Raw genomic sequence first — 27,233 nt, forward strand, 5'->3', positions numbered from 1 at the left:
AGCGAGCTGGCACTTTCCTGTGGACGCTGAAGCCCAACTGGTCTAGAGGACCCAGCACCACAGGGGAGAAAAGGGAGGAGGGAGGGGCAAACTCAGCAAAGCCTTGTTTTTCTTAATAAGCAGTCAATAAACCGTTAAAATTGATCAATCAAGAAAAACAGAATTTTAACAAATTATAAAGTCTCCATCATTAAAACAGTGAGTTTTGTGAGCGAATAAACAGACTAATAGAACAAAACAGAAAGATCCAGAAATAGTCTCAATGTACATGTACAAATTTAGCATATGATAAAGATGTCAACTCAAATCTGTAGGGAAGCTGGGTTTTTAAATATGTGTTCTGGGGTATTGTGATAACCAAACATAAAGAAGATAAACAGCAGATTCGTTCCTCATACTGCACATCAGAATAAATTCAGACAAGTCAGAAAATAAAAGAAAGGAAAGAAACATACCAATACTAAAAGCAAATATGAGCAAATCACTCTATAAACAGGATTGGGATGTTTCTCTGACTCGAGGTTTAGATTGTTGACTGCATAAAAACAAAATGTTTTATCCAGTGTAAAAATACAATTTTAGAAAATTAGGTAGGTAAATAACTGAGAAAAATATTTACAACTTATAACACAAAAAAACTATCCCTAATCTATAAAGAGATTCTAAAAATAGTGAAGAATGAAATAGAGAAGTGGGCAATCTTAAACCTGAAAAAATGTTCAATTCTTTACGGGAAAAGGAATGCAAACTACAACTATATTGAGACACCATTTCCAAGTTTAATAATCTCCTCTGCTGGTAAGGCCCTGGGGAAAACGCATTCGTGTGCCATTGGTGGGCGTGCAAAACAGCACAAGCCCTGCAGGGGGCCTGGGCGCTGCGGAGAGATGACGTGTGCACTGACCGCTTGTCTCAGAAACCCTCCTAGGAATGTTCTGAAGATGCCTGGCAAAATTCAAATGCCATGTGCACATGGCGCCCATGAAGGGACTCTGGGCTGGCGAGTAAGCTGAGGGCATGCACACCAGACCCCGCGGCTGCCGGGCACTGTGAACAAGACATCTCGCTGGGACCAGGGTGCATCCTAAACCTGGCTGTGCGATGCTTGCAGGACTATAAATATACTAAGACTCACCGAACTGTAATGTTCAGAGGTGGATTTGATGGTATGTAAACTACACCTCAATAAAGCTTTTTTTAAAAAGGAAAGCAAAATATCTTTACAGGCAGCTATGAAGTGATCTGTGGGGTAAATGAAAAGAGCCAGGTGGGAAAAAGGGAGTGGGCAAGGGGGGAATACAAACACACAAACACGTGTGCATGTATACATATAAAATACACATATATTTTACATGGAAGGATAAACCATAAATCAAAAACTAAAACATAGTTCCTGATAAAGGAAAATAATCCAGATAGAGGAGGGAGGGGAGCTTGGATTCACTGAGTTGTTTTTTTGTTTTTTGTTTTTTTTGTAGCTTTGACTTTAGAATGAGGTAATATTTTACATAATTATAAAGCATAAATTTAAAAAGCAATTCCTAGAAATGCAAAGCAAAATGAAAAATCATGGCAGTGGACAAAATACCAAAAACAAAAATAAAAGCAACCTCCGAACAAGATAGGCCTCAAGTCCTCAGCCCAGAGACATGTGTAGGTCCACCTGTGTGACTCCATCGCCAGGGTCTCTGCTCAGCCTCCTGCCACCTCAGCCCATCACACTGTTTCCATGGCACCCAGCTCTTCGGAGGGAGGTGCCTGGCGGGAGTCGCCTGTGGGCGTCTCCACTTGCAGAACCCCCTTCTAAGTCCTTCGCCATCCCAGCTTCAGGACACTCACCTTCCACCGTGGCTGTGCCCTGTATTATTTTGCTCGAGCTGCCATCACAAAATGTCACAGACTGAGTGACTTAAACAACACAAAGGTGTCAGGGGTTGGTCGCTCCTGAGGCCTCTCCCCTTGGTGCGCAGATGGCTGTGTCCTCATGTGACCTTCATTTTCATAGTTTTGCTAACTATGTTTGTAGAACAGTGGCTCTCAGAGTGTGACAGGCTGCCTGGATGCCTGGGAGGTAAAGTTCTCCGGCCACCAGACCACCAGAGCCCGACATTCTGGGGAGAAGGCCGGCGGCCTGCTGTCACGGTCCTCTTGATAACTGGGTGCAGATTTAGGAGTCCGCACCTGGAGGGGCGCCTCGCTCTCCCTGGGCCCATGCTGCACTGTTCTGGCCTCAGTTACATTCTCTGGGGAGGCTGCCATGGCATCTGAATCCATGTTATAAGCCTCATTCTGGAATCTGAGATACAATTACATCCTCCTCCTTACCCTTTATAATAATCTCAGCACGAGACACAGTGGCTCATGCGATGTACAGCACTTTATAAATATTTATTGAATGGATAAACTAGTGTATAAAACTATCCTTTCAAAGAACCAGCTCTTGGTTTCATTGATTTTTTTTTGTAGAGTTTTTTTAGTCTCTATGTAATTTATTTCTGCTCTAATCTCTATTATTTCCTTCCTTCTACTTACTCTGAGCTTTTCTTGTTCTCTTTCTAGTTCTTTAAGTTGACTTTTCTTATGTTTTGAGGTAGGCCTGCAGTGCTATGAACTTCCCTCTAGGACTGCTTTTGCTGTGTCCCAGAGATTTTGGGTTGTCGTTGTTCATTTTCATTTGTTTCCGGGAAGTTTTTTATTTCTTTCTTGATCTCGTTGATAACCCATTCATTGTTAAATAATATGCTATCTAGCCTCCAGGTGTTTCAATGTTCTGGGGTGTTTTTACTGAAATTGATTTCTAATATCATTCCACTGTGATCTGAGAAGATGTTTGAAATGATTTCAATCTTCTTGAACTTGTAGAGACTTGTTTTGTATCTTAACATGTGGTCTATCTTTGTGAATGACCCATGTGCACTTGAGAAGAATGTATATTCTGCAGCTTTGGGATGAAATGTTCTATAAACATCAATTAAATCCTCCTGATCCAGTGTGTCCTTTAGAGTCACTGTTTCCTTGTTAAGTTTTTGTCTGGAAGATCTATCCAGTGAAGTCAGCAGGGTGTTAAAGTCCTCTACTATGACTGTATTATTGTCGATCTCTCCCTTAAAGTCCTCTAGAAGTTTTAAAATATATTTAGGTGCACCTATATTGGGTGCATATATGTTTACCAGGGTTATATCCTCTTGTTGGATCGATCCCTTTAGTATTATATAGTGACTTTTGTTGCCTCTTGTGATGGCCTTCATTTTGAAGTCTATTTTGTCGAATATGAGTATTGCTACTCTAGCTTTTTTTTCTTCTTCTTCTTTTCCATCCCTTTACATTCATCCTGTGTGTGTCCTTTGTTCTGAGGTGGGTCTCTTGTAGACAGCATATAGTTGGGTCATGTTTCTGTATCCATTCAGCTACCGTATGCCTTTTGATTGTAGCATTTAATCCATTTATATTTAAGGTTATTATTGATAGGTATTTATTGGCATTTTAATTCTGTATGGCTAGGATTCTCTATTTCTTCTTCACATTACAGCAGTCTCTTTAGCATTTCTTGTAATACTGGCTTGGTGGTGACAAACTCCTTTAGCCTTTTTTTTTTTTTTTCTGGGAAGCTCTTTATTTCACCATCTATTTTGAATGATGGCCTTGCTGGTTATAGTAATCTTGGTCTCAGATCCTTGCTTTCCAGTACCTTGAGACTTCATGCCATTCCCTCTAGCCTGTAGAGTTTCTGATGAGAAATCAGGTGTCAGCCTTATGGGAACTCTTTTGTAGGTAACAGTTTGCTTTTCTCTTGCTGCCTTTAAAATCCTCTTTAATTTTGGCATTTTAATTATGATGTGTGGGCGTGGCCTGTTTGGGTTCTTCTTGCTTGGGGTTCTCTGTGCCTCCTGAACTTGTGTGACTTTTTCCTTTACCAGGTTAGGGAAGTTTTCTGCCATTATTTCTTCAAACACGTTCTCTATTCCTTTCTGCCTCTTCTGGCACACCTGCTATTTGAATATTTTTACATGTCACATTGTTCCACAGCTCCCTTAACCTGCCCTCCTGTTTTTTGTCTTTTTCTTCTTGGTTCTCTGATTGATTTTTTTCAACTCTGTCTTCTAATTCACTGATTTGATCCTCAGCTTCCCCTAATCTGCTGTGTATTCCTTCCAATGTGTTATTTGTGCTACATCATTCTTTGTTTTCATAGTTACTATATCTTTTCTCATGCTGTTGAGCATCTTTACCATCATTATTCTGAACTCTGTATCAGATAAATTTCTTATCTCCATTTCAATGATCTCTTCTAGAGAATTCTCTTGTTCTTTCATTTGGGGGTTGTTTCTTTGTCTCCTCGTTTTGAATGCCTGTTTGGGTTTGTGACTATGTATTAGGTAGATCTGCTATGTCTCTCAATCTCTAGTGTAGGACAGTGTCAAACACTGTGTTTGACTATTTAGATCAGGCAAAGATTTAAAGCCTCCAGAGACCTCCTTTGTCTATGCAGTGGTTCTCAACCTTGGCTGCACATTAGAATCACCTGGGAATCTTTTTAAAATCCTGATTTCTGGGCCTCGTCAGGATTTTACCTTTTTAAAATCCTGATTTCTGGGCCTCGTCAGGATTTTAGAAAGATTCCCAGGTGATTCTAATGTGCAGCCAAGGTTGAGAACCACTGGTCTATAGACTGATAGAATTTTGTCTTGAATTGCCCTCAGGCAAACACCCTCAGGTGTTGCAAGAGTTTTTTCAACAGGGTGGGGCAATTGCTTCTGCCTGGAGGCTAATTGTTATTCTCAGTCTCTTAATGGGTCTGAGCAACTTCTCACAGTGGGGCAAGGTACTTTCCAATAGGGTGGGTCATCTGTCTTCCCCGCTAGGCAAGGTCGCCTGTATAGCAAATGTCTGTGTGAGAAACATGACCTCTGCAGAGTGATGGAATGACTCAGCACAGGAAACCTGTGTGTCTTCCTTCTGAGCTTTAACCCAGAGCCCCCAACCCTGGCTTCTGCTCCCACAGCTTCCGTCCACTCTGCCCTCCTCTGCCGGAGCCCAGCTTGTGGATAGATCCCAGAGTTCTCAGTGGCAACCCCCCAGAGCTGAGATATCCCTCCCAAACTTCAGCTGCTATCTGTCAGAGCCTGGCCAGCCCTTTCTCACCTCCGCTTCTCCTACCAGTCTCTACTCAGTCTCCCCTTTTGGTTCTCGGGTATCAGGGTTCTCTCCAGCGTGTCTTCCGTTGATTATTCAGGTAGTTTTCCTGTATTTTGGTTGTAATTCCAGTTTGGTCTTGGGAGCATGTCCGTGCAGCATCCACTTACTCTGCTGCCATTTCTAATCTCCACATAAAACTATTGAACACTTATTTTGAAGCAGACACTTCATGTTCACTTTCATGTAGATTTAAAAAACTCTGCTCCAATAGCTGAACTTGATTACGTGCCGTTGGGGGAATGTCTAGGACAGTGGTTCTCAACCTGTGGGTCGCAACCCCTTTGGCGGTTGAACGACCCTTTCACAGGGGTCGCCTAAGACCATCCTGCATATCAGATATTTACATTACGATTCCTAACAGTAGCAACATTACAGTTATGAAGTAGCAACGAAAATAATTTTATGGTTGGGTCACAACATGAGGACCTGTATTTAAAGGGCCAGAAGGTTGAGAACCACTGGTAGGAGTTTGGTCCTGAGTGGTAAGCCCAGGATGAGGCCTCTCTAGTTACACCCAGTTCACAAAACTGAAGTTTTCAATGTGAACAGCATGGCAGACAGCGCACGTTCTCCAGAGGCGCAGAGCACACGGGGCACAGATCCACGCGGGGCGGAGGCCTGGCTCAGACACCTCGCTCCTCTGCGCTGACATGGAGGACAGTGCCGACAGTGCCGTGAGAGCAGCAGGCAGCACTGCCCTGTCGTCTCTCGGTTTCTTCCTCACGGGCCCTTCTTTTTATCCTCACCCGAGTATGTTGATTGACTTTAGAATGAGAGGGAGAAACATCTGTGAGAGAAACACCGACAGGCTTGCCTCCTGGGTACGCTCCAACTGGGGCTCGAACCCGCACACTGGGCATGTGCCGACTGGGAACTGAACCTTCCACCTTTTTGGGAAGGTGGGGTGGGGGGTACACAGGACAACCCTCCAACCAGCTGTGCTGCTGGCCAGGGCTGGGCCCATTTTTATGGCTCACATATGGCAGGACCCATGTCTGGACATGAAGGTGGAATGGGTTTTCTCGACAACCGCGAGACATCTGACTTCTCAGCAGACCAGGCTCTTGCTGCTCCTGCATGGGACCCGCGTGTCCTGACTGGACGCTGTTCCTCAGCAGTGGACGGGCATCCGTCTAACCCTGACCTCCCTCAGGAGCGGCTGCTGCCAAGCCTCCCTGTGGCTCTGGGCCCGACCGGCCTCGGCAGTGACCCCTCCCTCGTGGCCTGGGGATGAAGGAAACGGGCGGGAGACGTGCAGTGTGACGCCCTAGACCCACACCAACACCTTTTCCCTGCTTTCCATACCGGCACCCCTTGCCCACAGCTGGAAACTGGGTGCAGGGGCTGGGAATGCGCACTCCGCTCCTTCCTCCGACCAAGGGAGCCACCTCGCCTGGTCTGAGCAGCAAGCCTTGCCCTTCCTGGGGGGGCGGGGGGGCGGTCTGCAGGTCCTGAACTAGGGCTGGGGAGTCCACCGGGAAGCCAGTCTCGCTCCCAGGAAAGGGGAAGCAAGTCCCCATCTCTGCCACTCCCGGCCCGGCTGCCACGGAGTCAATTGCTGCCTAAAGACCTATTTGCTCAAAAACCAGTCCTGTTTACAGATTCCAAAGCCATTTTGTACGTGGGCTCAACAATGTTCACCAGCCTTGCACACAGGGTATCCCCCAAATGTGTACACACTTTAACAGCTGATGACTCACTTTATTTTCACTCCTTTTCACGTTTAACTGATCTGAAATAATGGGTGAAGCCAGACTAAACTTTGAACAAAGAAAATGTGTCCTAAGGTGCCACTAGACTTTTTTTATGGGGATTCATGAAAGATGAAGTTTACGGTACTAAACCAGCAACAGTCGATGAATTGAGGGCACACCAATACCAACCAGCCAAAAATTCTTGATGTTTGTGTTTCCATTGCTTCACGTTAGCAGCAGTGCCTGAACCAGAACAGTCATCAGTTTGAAAACAGGCTCCGACAAAAAAGTTATTCATTTCTGCAGATTCTTTTAAAATTTGAAAATGAACTGTGTCATTAAGCATTGACTCGATCATCTTTCAAGGTGTGCGCAGTGTGGGCACCCGTGTCCAGTCGCAGCGCCTCGGGGCCGGACCGGCCCCACTGGGCTGCCCACTCCACCTCCTGCTGTGGTGACTGAGCCTTCATTCCGGAGACACGGCCCCTGCAGGCACCCGCTGTCCTCGGCGCGACCATCTGGCACCTTGCCCAGCAGCCCCTCCTTCACTTGATCTCCCCCCAAATACACTGACGGGGACAAGTACGGACCGCACCTTCCCTCCCAGATGGAGGCGTGTGTAACAGCCCGACCACTGCTGTGCACGCGAACACAAGGTAGCTGCTATCTTCATCGTGTTGAAAACCCCAGACTAGGACAATTCGTTGAACGCTTTGTTTACATAATTCTATTTTTTTGTTACCTTTTCTTTGAACCAGTCTTTATGGGAATTCGTTTGAGGTCTTCCCAGGTGGGTCCCCACCTGTGCTGAGCTGCAGTGGGTTAGACCCTGGGGCTCAGCCGAGCATAGTCCTGCAGGCAGCCCCGCTGCTCCCTCGCCTGCCTGCTCCCAGGAGCTCCCTGGCAGCCACCTGTAGCTTCAGCTCAGAAGCGCGATCTGTCCCCGGCACGTGCACAGCTCTGCCCTGACACCTAGAAGGCCCGGAGCACACTTTCAAGGCCCCCCCACCCCCGCCAGGTGGCTCCCGGCATCTCCTCAGAGGATCCAGCACCTCAGGACCCCTCAGCACTGTGGGTGCTCAACTTGGTATATGGACCGAAAAGAAACCATGTTCCCAGAAGTGCACCGGCACCCACACTTGCTCAACCAGGCTCCCTCCCAGAGGTGAGGCACCAGGTGGCCTTCCAGGAGGCAGCGCTGAGGAAACGCCCTCGATGCAGGTACCATCCACAGGTGTCCGCAGGACCAGCCTTCCGAAACGTGGCCGCTGCAAGCACCGACTTGCCCAGGGTAAAACGGCCTGGCTCAGCAGGCCCTGCTCTCATGGGGTGAGCACACTTCAGTGAGAGGGACCCAGGCCTCCAACACCAGGGAGAACGCTCAGTCCCCAACTTCCTGGGCAACAAAGGCTTGCTCTCACTGAGCACGGGAGCTTCCGGAACAGTCCCCAGTTCAAAACTGGACCCCCACCCCTGACCTGGAATGAGCCTGTGTTTAGCATCCACCTCTTGGAAAAACGGGAACCACTGAGTTACTAAGCTCAGACTGGAACACCTCTCAGCAGGGAGCCGGCTCTGGGACTGCTCATTCTCCAAAGGTCAACTCCGTGGCTTTCACTTGAGGCTGGGACCTGGCTGCCAGCGTGTGGCTGGTCCCGAGGCTAGGACCAAGGATGGCCACACACAGCACCGGCGAGCCCGTCACAAACCACACGCCAGTCACCAAGGACGCAGTGTGACTCCATTCACAGGAGATGCCAGAGGCAGGCCCCTTCTGAGAGAAGATGAGTGGCTGCTTATATACTAGGATGGGAAGTGGGGGAGGAGGGGTAAAGGCCAGTGGGATGACTTCTTGGGATAATAAAAAACGACTCAAGGCCACTAAACTACTTTAAACGGACAAATTGTATGGTCTGCAAATTAGATCTCAATAGAGCTGTTAAAAGAATTTAGTATCATTTATCGCAAAAACAGTTGCTGAATATTGGTTTCTGAGGTTTGTAGTTATGTCCGACTTCCAGACAAGTTTAAGGAGTGGAAGTGCTTGTCCAAACTTGACGCAGGTCCCTCCAGAGCTTCTGTCGGGCACGCTCAGCACTTTATGACTTAGACCAAACCAGGAGTGAGGATTTTATAAGCTGGACCAGCACAATCAAATTTCCTGTACTGAGCAACAAGGAGGCAGACGTGGAATCAAGGGCCTTCACGAAGGGGCGCAGTGATGGGCCCGGGCCTGTGGGGACAGTGGCCTGAGGCAGCAGAGACAGCAATGTTGCCACGCCGCGCCGAGCTGGGGTCGGTACTGGGCCGCCTTTGTCCTCCACTTCCTGCAGGCGGCTCGCGGGCACAGCAGGAACGGTGCCCCACAACCAGCATGCACTGGAGTTATCCCCAACCACCACCGGCTGCAACACACACAGCAGAAAAAGAAAACCCGTACTCATGTGGCCTGGTTACAGTTTTATTTTCAGCTCAGAGAAATAACATTTCTAGGATGAAGTGCAAAGGAGCTGGTTTATTAACATTAATTGATAACAGCACGCCATCTCTCTAGCCCCAAGGCTTGGGCAGAGTGCAGAAGGCAAGGGCAGGGCCCAGACCCGTCTGGGGTCATTCCTGCTGACCCAGGGGCACCGCCGGGCACAGCCGCGACCTGACGCCCAGGAGCCGTGTTAGATCCGTCACTACTGCTGCGCCACCTGAGAAAGAGCTGCTGTCACTGCCCTCGCCGGTGCAGACAACATGCTCTTCTACTTCCTGGCCCAACGCAGACTTGCAAAACAGCCGACTTTCCCGAAGGACCAGCCTCCCTCCTTTTTGTCTCCAAAAACATGGTGCTTGAGAGCTCACGACCAATTTCCTTCCGGATCTTGAACAAATGTTTGCGACTTTCCCAGCCCATGCTGGGGACCCCTGGGCAGCCCGCTGTGCAAGGGGCGGTGTGGGAAGGAAACATTCTGAAAGAACAGAATACATTTGAAACTCATGCCACAAATAGGTGTCATTTTTACTTTATTTAATAGAAAAAATGGGGGGAACAACAGTAATTTTCATAATTCACAGAAGTTAGCACGGAAGAGAAGGCTGCGCCTGGCCCCACCGTGCAGCTGTGCGGCTGGCGAATCCACTGTGGTCGGTCAGGCGAGTTACCGTTTAGCACACTGATAACTGGCAAAATTAGGGATTATGAATCACCAAAAGTGAACTACAACTAGGACGGAAACCTAAATAACCCATTAAAAAAGTCAATTAAAAATAATCCATAAATATGTGATGCACGTTAGTGTAGCAAACCCCTTTTTGTAAACATTCTCTCCAACACAACACGTGCCCGAGAACGAAGGGAACACTGCCGCACACGGACGCTGACCTCGCAGGCTGACCGCCGGCGGCGCTGGTGAAGGCTGGCACCACCCTCCGGTCCCGCACTTCACGGGAGCATCATAATACTGCTTTCTTTTGTCATTTTGCCACCTTGGCACTTCTGTGAATTACCCTTTAAAGGAACAAAATCATCCCTTCTCTAGAAGAATGCAATTTTAACAGCTCACAATCTTTTATGGAGAAACCCAATTGGGCACCTGCTTCAAGCTGTAGCAACAGTCTGGCTGACAAGGCCCAGGCGGTGACACACGGCCCCGGAGGGCACACACCAACCCACCTGCAGGGACAAGTGGCCAGCTGAGTTCGGTACCTGAAGCCCAGCAACGAATTCAATTCTGTTCAACTCAAACCCGAGAGTGTCGGTGGGTTAGCTCCGAAGCCTGTGAAATGCCTGCGGTGCCGGCGGCCCCAGGTGGCACCACGGGGGCAGGACCACGGCCGAGCGTGGCTCTTCTCCGATGACATCCTCAGAGGAACAGTGACAGGGAGCCAGGAACAAAAGATTACCCAAGACATTATCACAAATGCCATGAACATGTTCATGAAGTAAAGTTGGTTTAAAAGACAGAGAACAACAGAATGAGAGAACAGGAGAAGCCAGGACTCTGCCATTACGCCCGGAACCCAGGACAATACGTCTCATGCACAAGCAGGATTACTACGTTCTTGAACCAGTGTCAGCACATTGCGTTTCAGAAAGGCTAACCCCCACCCGGAGGCTCCTGCAGCACCGGACAGTCGGTGTGCCTGTCTCAGACGACGCCTGTCTGCTACCCGCCCGCCTGCACGGGACAGCCGCGGCGCCGCTGACACCTGTGCCCACATACAGTCAGACTTCACCCTGATAGTTTTGGTATTAAGATTAAATTAAGCATTCATGTTTTCCTCCAAAAACACAGAAACTAAACCACCTCTTAATGCATTAAAAACAATGAGGTAGGAAAAAAAAATAAACATGTGGTTGAAAACATTTTTTTTCCTCTGCAAGTGCAGGCTGTGGTAAAACCTGTCGCACGTCTAGGTTTAAACAGAAATTAGCCCTCGAGCGGAGGCAGTGCTGATACTGTCACACAGCGAAGTTCTGGCCACGACACGGACGCACACATTTCCTTTTTCTTTTTAAGAACCATCTGCACATGATTTAGGCAAAACCTGGCGCACAGAAAAATGACTGAGCTCTCGGTGAAACAAACAAAATATGCAAAGAAACAAAATGGGACCCCTTCACCCCCTACCCGCCTCCCAGACCCACCCAAAAAAGTTATCTAGTAACTGTCTTTCACATTTTATAAATATTAACTTCTTAAACCTGCCCTTCTTCGTCCACATATTGTCACATTACAAAAAGAAAGGTCAATTAAATACATTGTTAATGTTACTCTAGCAAATCTGCTCTCGCTGCTGCAACTGCTCATTGAGACCCCACTGGCCCCCCTGCCCGCCTGGCGCCGCCGCCCGCAGACCCGCAGTCACTCCAAGGGATTCTGGCCGGAGGAAAGGTGTTTGCTTGCCGGTCTGATGCTCGACCCCAAACACTATAGCACCTGATGGTAGAGTCTGAACAGCACCAGCTGCATTGCAGCCTGATTTATTTTTTAAAGAAAAAAAATTTAAAAAAGATTGGGGACAAACTGGTAGGGAGAGCAGGAAGGAGGAGGAGAGCCGTGGGGTCTGCGCACGGTCCTGCTGCCGGGCACGCGGCGCTCCGGCCGAGCTTCCGAGCCCTCGGGTCTGAAGACGGCAGCGGTCGGGCCACGGCTCTACCAGCTCAGAAGGGAGGTCCTGCCCAGCGTCATGAAGTACACCTGGCTGCTGCCGCCCGACCGCACAGAAGCAAAGAACACCTGTGGGCGAGAGAGGGGTGGTCAGCAGCAGATCCCGTGGGGCTCCAGGCCGCAGGGCACTGCCCGCCACCCGCCCACGTGAGGGTCGAACCCCAAGGGCTCCTTCTACAGGAAGCTGGGAGGACACCAATGCTTCATTTACCAGGAGTGGCCATCTGCAGCCAATGTGTATTACAACTAGTAAGGGGATCAGGCAAACAACTCCTTGTACAGTCATACTGTGAGAACGTTGAAAGAAAAAAAGGGTGTTCCTGAAACTGGGCTCTTTCTTCCACCTCCACTGCGCACACGTCTTAAAAGACACCTGTGCTTAGAAAGCGCAATGAGGTTACCCATTTCCGAGTTGCCAGGAAATAGCACAGGGTGCGGCCCCCACGGAGAACACAAGGCCGGGTGGGATTCATGGGTCGTGGGCCGTCTCAAGGCCCCAGAGAGAGCGCCCTGTGTGGCTGGAGTCCCTCAGTGAGGAGGAGAAGCACATGCTAACCTGGCTGAGCCGTGGGCCCGGACACAGAAGGAAACCTAGGAACGCAGGCAGTCCATCTCCTTTCGGAGATCTGCCTGTCGTCACGTTGCTGAAACACCCTGGTCCCGGAAGCACCTGCCCTTCTCGACCCCCAGCTGCCTGGCCTGTAACCACTGTACCCTGCCCACTGCCCGTGCCTGGAACACCTGCTTTCCCATGTGATCTCTGTCCTTCCACCCGATGTAAGTGGCTGCTATGGGGAGGAGTAGAGCAGATTTTTCTGGATGCCCTGGTGCTGGCATTATTGGAATAAACGCTCACATATGATTAAAAAAAGAGAAAGCTCAATGGACAACGGGGGAGGACTCCTCAGCAACCTGTTTTTCCCTTTTAAAAAATTAAGCTAAAATGTACTAGTTATTTCATGACTCTATAAAGTTACTTACTTTTGTATCTTTTATAAACTTTGAGGATATGCCATCATGAGTGATAAAATTATTTAACGGAAGTTCAAAGAAGCTTAAACTTACAGCCACATTAAACACACGCGGGAAATACAAGCCACAAAGCTGGGCAGATCCCGGGTAGGGCCTGAGGCAGTGTGGGTTCTCCAGGTAAACATTTGGGAGATGGCCTTTCAGGTTGCAGGCAAAGGGGGGGAGGGGGGTGCGAGGGCCGCTGAGGGCCCATAGCTTCTGTCCCATCCAAACTTCCCCTTCCCTGAGGAGCCAGCCACAGGCTGTCGCTGGGATGCCCGCCGCACATCAGCGTGAAGACACGCTCCTCAGGCTGAGGACTGGCTGCCTCGGGTGCCGGGTGCTTTCCCGAGGGAACAGCAGAGAAGGCTGGGCTTGGGGAGACCCGCCCGCCTTGCTGTCCTTCCCAAGGCAGTCCGGCGGGCCCACGCCCTGGCCATGTCTGCCCCGTTCCAAAGCTGGTCAGGGGAGAAGGCAGGATGTGGTCAGCCGTGGAAAGGAAGGCTCCGCACTGGGCTCGGTGCCCCGGGGCTCGTGTGGGAGGGGCTTGTAAACATGGCTACAAATCCACTCCTGAAAAAATGATGCATTCAGTGGGAATCTATCAAAACCCTAGGGAAAGCTGCGAACCCCACGAGACAGCAGCCACTGCGGCAGGACAAAGCGAGAACGCGGGTACCTTGTCGTTGCGCTCACACAGGAATTTCAGTCTCTGAGCCCTTTTGTGCATGAACACGCCATCCAGGTGGCCCGTCTCCACAGACCGGATCTCTATGGCCTTCTCGCCCCAGCCCATCGTCTGATTGGATCGGATATAAGCTTTTGGAGAGGCAAAGACACATATTGTTAAAGATAAGAAATAGCCTTTAAAAGGTGCTGCTTATGTAATAAATGCACACGCATGCATGTGAGCGTGCGCGCGCGCGCGCGCGCACACACACACACACACACACACACAAGCCCTAAATGACTAGCATTTAAGAGCTTTGCTTTCAGGACCTCTGCCTTTGCCAGCTTCCGGCCTATCCTGAGAACCTGTCACTTGAATCAATGGTTCAATCTATTCGTTCCCATGTCTTGAGGCTTGAGGACCACTGAGGTGTTGGCCTAAGGCTGCATTTCCATGCACCCTCCCGAGGGAGGCAGGACGAAGGCCTCCACTGCAGCAAAGCCCAGCAGCCTGAGACTGAAAACCAGGAGAACGCCAGCCCCCTGCCCCTGCCTGGATGTGAATGTTCCAGAACAGAGGCTGTGCTTCTGGCGAGACTCGGCCACAGGAGACAAGTCCCACTTCCCCTGAATGGCCTAAGATTAAATGAAGGACTGTCAACAACAAGAGTTTTAAAATGTGTTAAATAATTATTTAGATTTTGTTCTATAATAGTCCCCTGGTCTACAGTCTAACTCCCCACTGTGCACACCAACCACTCTGCTGACAAACATGCAATTTCCAAGAAAAGCTCTACTCCCATGGCTGGTCGATGCCTCCCCAAGCACCATGCCCCCCAGCGCCACGCACCGACGGAGGTGGGCATCTCGCCCCACTGCAGCACCACGTCCTTGGTGATGCGGCCGTACGTGTTGACGTAGACGCCCTCGTCCTCGTAGCACACCAGCAGCTCCATGCCGTCCGTGTTGGGCAGGATGATGATGGCGTGGGGCTTGATGCTGCACTGGATCTGCGGGGACACAGGCAGAGGTTCTGGCCGTGGCCGTCCCTGCGGAAGGGCTGGAAGCTGTCTCCGAGGAGCACGGGCTCACCCTCCTGGCGGCAAACCCGCCACTGGGTCACATCTTGGGACCCTGCCACCTCTATCCCAGTCCACCTTTCTCAGGCCCTATGCTCTAGAGCAGGGGTCCTCAAACAACAGGGGGCCAGTTCACTGTCCCTCAGACCGTTGGAGGGCCGGACTATAGTTTAAAAAAAAACTATGAACGAATTCCTATGCACACTGCACATATCTTATTTTGAAGTAAAAAAACAAAACGGGAAATACAATATTTCTATTTGCATGTGGCCCGCGGGCCGTAGTTTGAGGACCCCTGCTCTAGAGTTCCGGGAACACATGAGGACTGTGGGCGCCATTTAAGAAAGGATGGTCCGCAAAGCACTCCCCACAGGGGTGTTCTGACCACCAGCGACTGCCCGCACTCGCCTGCTGCTCGTCCCAGCAGGGCTGCAGAGCCGGGCAGGGCCCGCGTGCCCCGAGAGCACAGCTGTGACCCGCAGGCCACCTAAATACTCACCCCCCGCCAGGGAAGGAGTCCCTGCTGCGAGCTCCCTAAGCAGAGTAAAGACAGGGCGGAACCAAGCAGCCAGCCCGCAGAGGGGGCTCTTCCTTACGTGTGTCGGCAGGTAAATGTCATAGACGGATCCCGAATCCACGTCCACGGCGTGGAAGCCGGCGCACGACCCGTAGATCACCTTCAGCCTCTGGCCCTCCTCCACCGTGAGGTCCACCAGCAGCGGCCGGTGCGCCAGGTCCGCAAACGACTGCAGCACAAACAGGCGGAGGAGCCGTGAGGCAGGCGGGCCGCGATCACGCCCTGCGGTGACGGGGCCACCTGCCACGGCCACAGCCACACTCGCTTCCACAAAGCCTGTCATTCAACATGCTTTCGTCTGTTGACGGAAACCTAGAAAACACATCTTCCAGAAGCCACACCCCAAACTCTCCCTCCCTAGTCCCAGAGTTCTGCTGTCACTCTGTCCGTCCGCTGCACGTCCCAGCGAAGCCCGAGGGAGAGCCAGGCTCTGCAGCACCTCCTGTTCTAGCGGGTCGGGGCAGAGAGCCCTGCGGGCACCGAGGCTTTGCCAGGACTGCGACTTCCCCCTCTAACCAACACATGGGCCTGGAGGCCTAGCTCTGCAATGATATCAGTACCTACAGCTCCCAAGACAGATTTAAATAAGATACTCAAAGCAACTAGTACAGTGCCTTTAACACAGAGAATATATTAAGAACCGATCTCAGATCATTGTAATTTCATAACCAATTACTTTCATTCAATAATATGTATATTTATTTATTTATTAAATATATTTTTATTGATTTCAGAGAGGGAGAGAGAGAGACAGAGAGAGAGAAAGAGAGAGAAATATCAGTGATGAGAGAGAATCATTGATCTGCTGCCTCCCGCATGCCCCCTACTGGGGAGTGAGCCCACAACCTGGGCACGTGCCCTTAACAGCAATCAAACCCGGGACTCTTCAGTCTGCAGGCCGATGCTCTATCCACTGAGCCAAACCAGTTAGGGCTGTAGATTTATTTTTTAAGCAATATGATAACCCCATTTAGCCAGCTCTCCTGGGAATCAAGCAATAAGCAATCTAAATATGTCAATTTCCCTAGTAATTAAAGGTGATTTACCCTGAATAAAATATATCAAAACTATTTTTTTTAAATAAATAGAGTCATTTTGGATGAAAAATTCTTAAATTCTCACCCTACACTAAACAGCCACAGAGGCTATGCTTAAGGTTTTGTGTCTAATATTAGAAATGATATTATTAACACATTGTGGACCAGTAGTTTTATTGCTAGCTAGCTTCACCCAGTGGCCAGATAAGTTTCTATTGAAGGAGTACAAAAAACGTTTTACATAAATGTTAAAGGCATGCTTTAAAATTAAATACCCATTGCATTTTGAAGTTATTTATTATATGTCCTTACAAGCTAATATCTTTTTAAAGTATGAGACTTCATAAAACACTGTATAATGTGAAGCGAGAATTCTCGTGATCCGTCCGCAATGTGTTAAGTTAGGTATTTACAATATCTAATGTCACAGTACTATCATTTTAATTAAAAATTTCATAAAATTATATCTAGTGCAAACTCTAAAGTTATTTTTAAAATATCAAAAATACCCATATAAAATAAAAATACTTTTCTACAATTTTTTCATTAAACAAAAATGGTATATTACACATTTTAATCTACTTTTCTATTTAGGGTGTAATACTATACTATTCATTCCTGGTGTCATTAAGAATTTCTGTAACTTAATTTTATATTTTTATTTTTTAAATTCTTGTTAATCCTCACACAAGCATATTTTTCCCATCGATTTTTTTAGAGAGAGTGGAAGGGAAGGGAGAGAGACACACAGAGAGAAATACATGGATTGGTTGCCTCCCACACACACCACCATTGGGGCTGGGGATCAAGCCTACAACTGCAGTATGTGCCCTTGACCAGAAATGAACCTGGGACCCTTCAGTTCTTGGGCTGACGCTCTAACCACTGAGGCCTCAGCTAGGGCTGTAACAATTTTTAACCAGTACGCTGTTGAATAAATACACTTTACAGCTGTCTATCTGCATTAGACACATCCCTGAGGACAGTGGAAGGTCAGTGGAGGCGGTGTCCCTCTGCCGCTTCCTGCTGCCACACTGGCACGGCGACCAGGTCTGCACGGCGCCTGCTCTCCACCCCACACTGGGGCCTGGAGAGCAGAGCGAGGCTTGACGTTAGAGACGGCCGCTCTTGTGGGAAGTTAGACACCATCAGTGACAGCTTTCACACTATCAGTGACAGCTTTCACACTATCAGTGACAGCTTTCACACTATCAGTGACAGCTTTCACACTATCAGTGACAGCTTTCACACTATCAGTGACAGCTTTCACACTATCAGTGACAGCTTTCACACTATCAGTGACAGCTTTCACACTATCAGTGACAGCTTTCACACTATCAGTGACAGCTTTCACACTATCAGTGACAGCTTTCACACTATCAGTGACAGCTTTCACACTATCAGTGACAGCTTTCACACTATCAGTGACAGCTTTCACACTATCAGTGACAGCTTTCACACTATCAGTGACAGCTTTCACACTATCAGTGACAGCTTTCACACTATCAGTGACAGCTTTCACACTATCAGTGACAGCTTTCACACTATCAGTGACAGCTTTCACACTATCAGTGACAGCTTTCACACTATCAGTGACAGCTTTCACACTATCAGTGACAGCTTTCACACTATCAGTGACAGCTTTCACACTATCAGTGACAGCTTTCACACTATCAGTGACAGCTTTCACACTATCAGTGACAGCTTTCACACTATCAGTGACAGCTTTCACACTATCAGTGACAGCTTTCACACTATCAGTGACAGCTTTCACACTATCAGTGACAGCTTTCACACTATCAGTGACAGCTTTCACACTATCAGTGACAGCTTTCACACTATCAGTGACAGCTTTCACACTATCAGTGACAGCTTTCACACTATCAGTGACAGCTTTCACACTATCAGTGACAGCTTTCACACTATCAGTGACAGCTTTCACACTATCAGTGACAGCTTTCACACTATCAGTGACAGCTTTCACACTATCAGTGACAGCTTTCACACTATCAGTGACAGCTTTCACACTATCAGTGACAGCTTTCACACTATCAGTGACAGCTTTCACACTATCAGTGACAGCTTTCACACTATCAGTGACAGCTTTCACACTATCAGTGACAGCTTTCACACTATCAGTGACAGCTTTCACACTATCAGTGACAGCTTTCACACTATCAGTGACAGCTTTCACACTATCAGTGACAGCTTTCACACTATCAGTGACAGCTTTCACACTATCAGTGACAGCTTTCACACTATCAGTGACAGCTTTCACACTATCAGTGACAGCTTTCACACTATCAGTGACAGCTTTCACACTATCAGTGACAGCTTTCACACTATCAGTGACAGCTTTCACACTATCAGTGACAGCTTTCACACTATCAGTGACAGCTTTCACACTATCAGTGACAGCTTTCACACTATCAGTGACAGCTTTCACACTATCAGTGACAGCTTTCACACTATCAGTGACAGCTTTCACACTATCAGTGACAGCTTTCACACTATCAGTGACAGCTTTCACACTATCAGTGACAGCTTTCACACTATCAGTGACAGCTTTCACACTATCAGTGACAGCTTTCACACTATCAGTGACAGCTTTCACACTATCAGTGACAGCTTTCACACTATCAGTGACAGCTTTCACACTATCAGTGACAGCTTTCACACTATCAGTGACAGCTTTCACACTATCAGTGACAGCTTTCACACTATCAGTGACAGCTTTCACACTATCAGTGACAGCTTTCACACTATCAGTGACAGCTTTCACACTATCAGTGACAGCTTTCACACTATCAGTGACAGCTTTCACACTATCAGTGACAGCTTTCACACTATCAGTGACAGCTTTCACACTATCAGTGACAGCTTTCACACTATCAGTGACAGCTTTCACACTATCAGTGACAGCTTTCACACTATCAGTGACAGCTTTCACACTATCAGTGACAGCTTTCACACTATCAGTGACAGCTTTCACACTATCAGTGACAGCTTTCACACTATCAGTGACAGCTTTCACACTATCAGTGACAGCTTTCACACTATCAGTGACAGCTTTCACACTATCAGTGACAGCTTTCACACTATCAGTGACAGCTTTCACACTATCAGTGACAGCTTTCACACTATCAGTGACAGCTTTCACACTATCAGTGACAGCTTTCACACTATCAGTGACAGCTTTCACACTATCAGTGACAGCTTTCACACTATCAGTGACAGCTTTCACACTATCAGTGACAGCTTTCACACTATCAGTGACAGCTTTCACACTATCAGTGACAGCTTTCACACTATCAGTGACAGCTTTCACACTATCAGTGACAGCTTTCACACTATCAGTGACAGCTTTCACACTATCAGTGACAGCTTTCACACTATCAGTGACAGCTTTCACACTATCAGTGACAGCTTTCACACTATCAGTGACAGCTTTCACACTATCAGTGACAGCTTTCACACTATCAGTGACAGCTTTCACACTATCAGTGACAGCTTTCACACTATCAGTGACAGCTTTCACACTATCAGTGACAGCTTTCACACTATCAGTGACAGCTTTCACACTATCAGTGACAGCTTTCACACTATCAGTGACAGCTTTCACACTATCAGTGACAGCTTTCACACTATCAGTGACAGCTTTCACACTATCAGTGACAGCTTTCACACTATCAGTGACAGCTTTCACACTATCAGTGACAGCTTTCACACTATCAGTGACAGCTTTCACACTATCAGTGACAGCTTTCACACTATCAGTGACAGCTTTCACACTATCAGTGACAGCTTTCACACTATCAGTGACAGCTTTCACACTATCAGTGACAGCTTTCACACTATCAGTGACAGCTTTCACACTATCAGTGACAGCTTTCACACTATCAGTGACAGCTTTCACACTATCAGTGACAGCTTTCACACTATCAGTGACAGCTTTCACACTATCAGTGACAGCTTTTACACCATTAGTGACAGCTTTACACCATTAGTGACAGCTTTACACTATCAGTGACAGCTTTTACACCATTAGTGACAGCTTTTATACTATCAGTGACAGCTTTTACACTATTAGTGACAGCTTTTACACCATCAGTGTTAACTGTTCCCGGTTTTTAAACTTGTTGGTTGCAGTGTGCATGACTAATGTTACTTTTAAGTGCACTCGATGTTGTTACCTTAAAGGCCATAAACTTGTGGTACGGCTTGGGTGCCCATGCATATACTTCCACCGAACTCTTCAAAGCAATTACGAGAAATTTGATTCTTTCATATTTTACTGAAAAAAAACAAATGAGAACACAAGTCAGTATCAACATGGGAACTCTAAATTCTTTGGGCTGTCTTCTGCAAACTTTGCAAAGATGACTTCTTTTGGTTCATCCAAACCAACAGGAGGAAAATGCTGAGTGAGATCAAGCCTCAGTTTCCTTTTCAAGTTCTTTTGTGCGTGATTCAGGCTGTCCAATTCGCTGGTTACTACCATTGAGTACCCTCCCTTGCTCCTAATCTTATACTGCAAGTATTTAATTATCCGGGGCAATGCCAGGCGTACCCCCCGAAGTCAAGGGCTCAGTAGCACTTGGAAAGGACAGTGATGAGACTAATCCGTCAAGAATCCCTCAATCACAGCACGAGGCCGAGGCACAGGAGTCTGTACCAAAACACCCCCTGGCGGAGGCTGGATTCTCTGTTTGTGTATGAGACCAAGTACCATTCCCAACCACACTAGCCCTAGAGAGGCAGTGATTGCTAGGATCCCACCTAAAGTTCTGTACAAAAGAGCGGTAGTAAAGACAATGTCTCTTCAATGATCTACACACAGAAATAGAGGTACGTGTACACACACACATATTGAATGCCCCCGTAACCGCTGTTTTGACCTTGTAGGGGTGACTCTGCTGAAACAAACCCCCGAGAGCCCTGAGCACAGGCATGCACTGGTCTGGGCAGACCCCAGTCCCTTTGTCAATGGTCTCTTCCTTTGTACATGAGAGTCAGGCTTGCCAACCTGATGCCTCTCCCTGTTCAATGCCATCTTGCCACCATTCAAATAAGTGACGCCTCACGCAACCTTATCTCCAGAAAATGCTTGCGATACCGTGGGAATGAGTCACAAGAGAGCTCTGCTTGTTCTGATGAAAACCCATTCCCTCCACACGGCTGCCTCTAGTGCCCTCTGCAGGATAGTCTATCATAAACAGTTCAGCTCTTGGGAGCTGTTTCATTAAGTTTAGACTTGGATGAGTTTAGTTACACCTCAACAAACAAAAATGTTTCACATAAACACAACCCAGAAAATCCTAATCCCAAGGTCTATGCCCAGGAGACACCAGCACTGTCTGGTATCACTCAGAATCGTTCTAATGCTGGCAAGTGCTGTGACCATCACTGGCCAGGGACTGCAGACTGCGGACAGCTCACGTAAGCAAGAAGACAATGCCAACCACGGTGGCATCCTGGCAGCAGAGAACGGCCAGTAGCATGCGCTTCATAAACACGGAACCAAAGGAAACGCACAAGCAGAAGCCAATGCTCGCAGGCCCCTTATGCTGACAATAAGGCTGACAGACACTGGATCTTCTCAAGCTCCCCTTTAAATGAGGAATGATAGTAGATCCTCTCTCCCATAAAACTTCAATTTGACTCAGCACCATGATTTCCCCTCTATTTCCAACATCCATACTGGTATTTTGATTTTTTTATACACAAAGAAAACGGTTTTTTGTTTTGTTTTTGTGAGGTGTTACTGCATAGAACCACAGCATGCATGCCAAAAAGAAAAAACGGAGTTGCCAGGAGACACCGACTGGCCAGCCAGATTCATTTCCTAGTTAAGAGCGCAGGAGCTTGCACAGTGGACTTGATTCAAAATGCCAAGCACGGCCGTTGTCAAACTCGTGCAGGCCCCACCAGATGCCCAGGACCCGGAGTCCTTGGCCCTCAGTCCTCCAAGTCGACCGACTTCCCTGGAGTTCATGTGAACACATCTTACAGGGCAGAGTGTGGCCTGTCAAAGAGGAAGGGCGGAGCCCCTCCCTCGGACGTGCTGCGTCACAGGGGGGAGTGTGCCTGCTCAGAGGTGCCCCTGCGTCCGCCGAGTCTCCAGGAGGGAAGGTGCCTTACAGTCACAGTAATGAGCTGCGTCTCAGGAACCAGCTACAATGAGGGCTTTATGAACACGTGGGCTCTAAGTGAAACGCCAACGAAACCCTGGAAAACAAGCCCACGGCCCGCTGGGACTCACCCACTTTATAGTGCACACAGCCTTCCAAGTCGCCCACGGTGGTCCACCCCTGCTTCTTCTCCACTTCTGGGTCATTGTGAAGGATTTTATTCCTTAACCAGGACAAATAGTAGACACGCAACTTATCCTTTTTGCCTAGCAAAACAAATAAAAAAGTAGATATCCTCATCAATAACAACAGTAACCAAAAGAAACTTCCATAAACAATAAATACTATCTCCTTAAGGGAGTCATGTTGCAGTAGTTTTACTAGAAATTCAATTCAGGGTCTTCAGGGGGACTCTGAAACCCAAGAATTATCACCAGGTATAGCCTGAGTTAAAAGGAAGATTTTAAAAAGAACTCACACTTATGTAGACGAACAGTGTCAATAAACCACAAAGTAGTACAAACACTTTCACAACAAATAATCAACAGAGCTAGTAGAATGCTTTCATGTATATCATGTTATCTGATTCTCAAAACCCTCCAGCATAGCTATTACTTCCCATTAGGCAGCACAGGGTTAAATAAATCACCAACGGGGACTTCATCCACAGAAGGCTACCTACAAATTGGAGATGTGTGCCACAGCACCCAGAATTTGTAAAGAACTCTTATAAATCAACTGGAAGACATGACCCAATAGAAAGACTGGGCAAGTGACTGGAGCGGGCAGAAGTCATCTCATAGATACATACAGAGGTACTGCTCTCAAAAGTCAATAGTGAATGCACATTAGACATAATGAGGCACAAAGGCATACACCTATCCGTGTCTAGAACTAAAAAGAGCAATAATACTGAAAGCAGGAGACATGTGGAATAACTAAAAACTTGAGTAACTAGTGTTGAAATTTGTTAGAACCACTTTGATAAGCTCGGCGTTATCTATGAAAGTAGAATAAACGTATACATTGCTATGATCCAGTCATTTCTCTCCTCATATACATGTGTGTATATGAGCTCCCACATACATGAACATTGTTTCTAACAGCCCCACCGAGGAAGCAACACGAGTGTCTATCAACAGCAGAATGAGTGTGACATGGTCACCCACAGGAATAAAGAGGAACAAATACAGCTATAAACCATACACACACAAAAGCATTTGACAAAACCCAGCACCATCTCATGATAAAAATCCAGGTAAGCCCTGGCCGGGTAGCTCAGCTGGTTGGAATGTCGGCCCATGGACCGAGAGGTCACTGGCTTGATTCCCTGTCAGGGCAGATACCTGGGTTGCGGGCTCAATCCCTGGTGGGGGTGTGCAGGAGGCAGCTGATTGCTGTTTCTCTCTCTCCCCTTCACTCTCTCCTTCCCTCTCTCCAAAATCAATAAAAAATGTGTTTTTTTAAAGTCAACTTCTTTCCTATATATTGCCAAAGCAGTTGGAAATTTGAAACTAAACAGTCTGAAAGGCTACATGCTGTGATTCCAACTGTCACCTGAAAAAGGCAAGGGCGAGACAGTAAGATCAGCTGCTGCAGGGGCGTGGGCAGAGGGGCGAGCAGGTGGAGCCAGGGGCTTTTCAGGGCAGTGAGAATAGTCTGTATGACACTGTCGTGGTGGGTAATTATGCACTGTCAGAACCCAGAATGCACAACACAAGAGTGCACCCCAATATAAACTATGGACTTAAAGTGGCCAGCCACAGAATACTACTTATGACTTTACCATTAACATGACTTCAGTTCAATGAAGGCAAAATCAATCGAAGGTGTTAAAGTCAGGAGCATGTTTCCATCTGTGACTGACAGGCTGCACGAGGGAGGGTCTGGGTGTGGCTGCTCTCTCGCCAGTGCGGGCTGTGTGGGTTCTAACTGACATCACTGAGCTGTAGACTCAGCATCTGTGCACTTTCTGTACTACGTCTTATACTTTTTAAATTTTGAAGAATTTGGGAGAATATTGAATATGGTGAAACAAAGACCACATAGTTTTATGTAAAGTGTTTTATTCCCATATTGTGAGATATATTTATAGAAAAGAGAAGAAAATACAAAATGTTAACAACAGTTATGCCAAAGACAGGAGTAACATTTACGCTTTCTAAGTGTTCCTGTTTTTGAAGCTTCTACAGTTGACATGTATTACTTTTATGATTGTGAAAACCATTAAAAGCTGCTAAAAAGGAATATGGAAAATTAGACCAAAAAATTATCATTGGCACCAGCTGATCATAGCCCTCCATGAACCGTCTGGCACAGCAGAGTGAAGTCTCAGCCTCTTCTATGTGCAGATTTGCGTACCTCCCGTTTCAGAACCCACTCCCCACCAGCACTCAAGTTTTTAATGACTGTTTTCTCACTTAAGTGGGATGGTATCATTTCTGCATTTCAACAAACACCTTTACTTACAACCAAAAGCCTATTTGAAAACTAAAATAACTGCAAGAAATTTGTTACATATAAACAAACACAACAAGATTGAGTTAGCAGATAACTAAATCAAAACTAAGACCTATTGAAAGTCATAATTTTGCCCTAGCTGGTTTGGCTCAGTGGATAGAGCATCGGCCTGCAGACTGAAGGGTCCCAGCTTCGATTCTGGTCAAGGGCACGTGCCAGGTTTGCAGGCTCGATCCCCAGTGGGGGGTGTGCAGGAGGCAGCCGATCAATGGTTCTCTCTCATCATTAATATTGAAATCAATAAAAATATATTAAAAAAAAAGGAAGTCATAATTTTGCATCCTCTTTGATCCCAGCACCAATACAAGTTATTAGGAAATTACAATCTATGAAACATGAGTATGCATGCTCACGGATAAGCAAGCTACAAAGACATTTGTGAAACACGCATACATGAGGGGAAGGGGGTGGACGGAAAGACGTACAACAGAAGGCGAGTGAATGTTAGCACAGCTACGCAGAGAAGCACTGGGTCTGTAAAGCACGGGATCATGGAGAACGTTCAATGACGGGAAGAGCAGGCTGCAAGGTTTGGACACAGGAATGGAGGGCACACAGGACAGTGGTTCCTGTGGGAGGCGGGCAGAGGGCATGCTAACTGCATGGACAACAGTGTGTTTTAACTTCTACTAAAACCAGCTAGTCAGTAGATGGGTATCCTATTTTCTCATTTTTATTCTCTGGATGTTTTGAAACATTGCATAATCATTTTTACATAGATTTCCCCCCCGTAAGTGTATTTTGAGTGTGTCTATGCTTAAAAGACTGGAAGTTAAAAACCGAAAGGTTAATACACCTTATCTTTGGATGATTTTAGGTTTTACTTGCTTTTCTGCAGTAGTTTGTCACTTTCAATAATGAACATTTACTACATAATTTATACTAAAAAAGGTGCTCTTTCTGAAAAGAAACTTATGGTGTTAATTGATGGAAGAAAAAACACGTTGCTTTTACTATTGTGGCAGGAGCAGTGCCTCTGCATGAAGAGTAGCACGGGTGGAAGCAGCACAGACCTACACACCAAGGAGCCACAGGGCAGTGTGGGTCGTGAGGGTGTCCATGCCCGGGGCTCCCGTGCTTCCCAAGGCTGCTCCTCAGAGGAATGGTGGTAGGGTGCACCCGGGGTTCGGATGCACCTGGGGTTAGAGTGCACCCGGGGTTAGAGTGCACCCGGGGGTAGGGTGCACCCGGGGTTAGAGTGCACCGGGGTTAGGGTGCACCCGGGGGTAGGATGCACCTGGGGTTAGGGTGCACCGGGGTTAGGGTGCACCCGGGGATAGGGTGCACCTGGGGTTAGAGTGCACCTGGGGTTAGGGTGTGTGGCGAGTCACACCTGATCTGGCTGTATCTCATTTCATGCAGCCGTTACTTCAGAAGATGAGGTAGCTGAAGGTCAGTGCTAGGAGGTGCTGTTTGAAACAGTGCTATATCCCTGCTTTCCTGAGCAAGTACTTACCAGATATTGTCACCAAAACATTCAAGCCTTCGAGGACATCCATCTGCTGAAATCGTCTTCGGTTGATCAGAGGGTATACCTTCCCTTGGCCACTTCTGTCCAGCAGCATCAGGCCACTTTCTGTTCCCACTAACAAATTCACTCCTGTTTCAAGGACACAGACAGGCCTGGGTTACACTGTGCTTGGCAGGCAGGCTGGGGGCACGGAGAGGGAGCCACCTGGCTGGCAGAGTGGTTTCCTAACTCACCCACAGGAAGGAATCTCGGCACAGTCACAGGAGAGAAGTCAGTGATGGGAATATTTACTCAGATAGAGAAAAGGATGTGAGGGGAAAGTGAGCGCGCCCCACCCGCTCTCCTCCACGTCCGCCAGCTCTGCTCGCCCAGCTCCCCAGACTGCCTTGCGCTCACTTCTCCTTGGTACTAGAGCTCACTCGCCACACTCGACACTGAGCAAGCCTTCGCCTCACTTCCTGAGCGCACAGTTCCTTCTCTGCTATTTCCATTGAGAGGGCCGCATGCACACAGCCCTTCAGTCGTCTGGCTTCGGTCATCAGGCTGAGGTTCTCTTCCACAGCGGTCGCCACCCGGTGGTCCCTGAGGTCCGAAAGGCTGGCGACCGCTGCTCTTACTGACACTCCCCATCATCACCAAGAAAGAAGCTGCACCTGCCCTCGGCCCCTGCTTCTCACCCCCCACCCACC

At 47.7% G+C, this 27,233-nt stretch overlaps 1 protein-coding gene across 33 annotated transcripts in view; it reads right to left on the reverse strand.

Annotated features, from left to right (window-relative positions):
- Positions 1-9,885: 9,885 nt before the first annotated feature.
- The window catches only part of MAP4K4 (mitogen-activated protein kinase kinase kinase kinase 4), a 187,947-nt gene continuing 170,599 nt past the window's right edge, over positions 9,886-27,233 (reverse strand). For 28 of the 33 annotated variants that reach the window (XM_014541901.1, XM_014541881.1, XM_014541898.1 and 25 more), the window contains 7 exons: positions 26,530-26,673; positions 22,685-22,819; positions 20,616-20,716; positions 15,405-15,554; positions 14,580-14,739; positions 13,740-13,879; positions 9,886-12,118 (listed from right to left, as the gene is read on the reverse strand). In XM_014541901.1, coding sequence (XP_014397387.1) covers positions 12,035-12,118; positions 13,740-13,879; positions 14,580-14,739; positions 15,405-15,554; positions 20,616-20,716; positions 22,685-22,819; positions 26,530-26,673 — 914 coding nt within the window. In that variant the 3' untranslated portion in view covers positions 9,886-12,034. Of the gene's footprint in view, positions 12,119-13,604; positions 13,634-13,739; positions 13,880-14,579; positions 14,740-15,404; positions 15,555-20,615; positions 20,717-22,684; positions 22,820-25,497; positions 25,643-26,529; positions 26,674-27,233 lie in introns of those variants that run through there. The other 5 variants (XM_014541884.1, XM_014541904.1, XM_014541905.1 and 2 more) reach the window with 5 other exon arrangements.

The sequence above is a fragment of the Myotis brandtii genome, unplaced genomic scaffold (assembly GCF_000412655.1).
Source record: "Myotis brandtii unplaced genomic scaffold, ASM41265v1 scaffold281, whole genome shotgun sequence".
In the NCBI taxonomy this organism is placed as follows: Eukaryota; Metazoa; Chordata; class Mammalia; order Chiroptera; family Vespertilionidae; genus Myotis; species Myotis brandtii.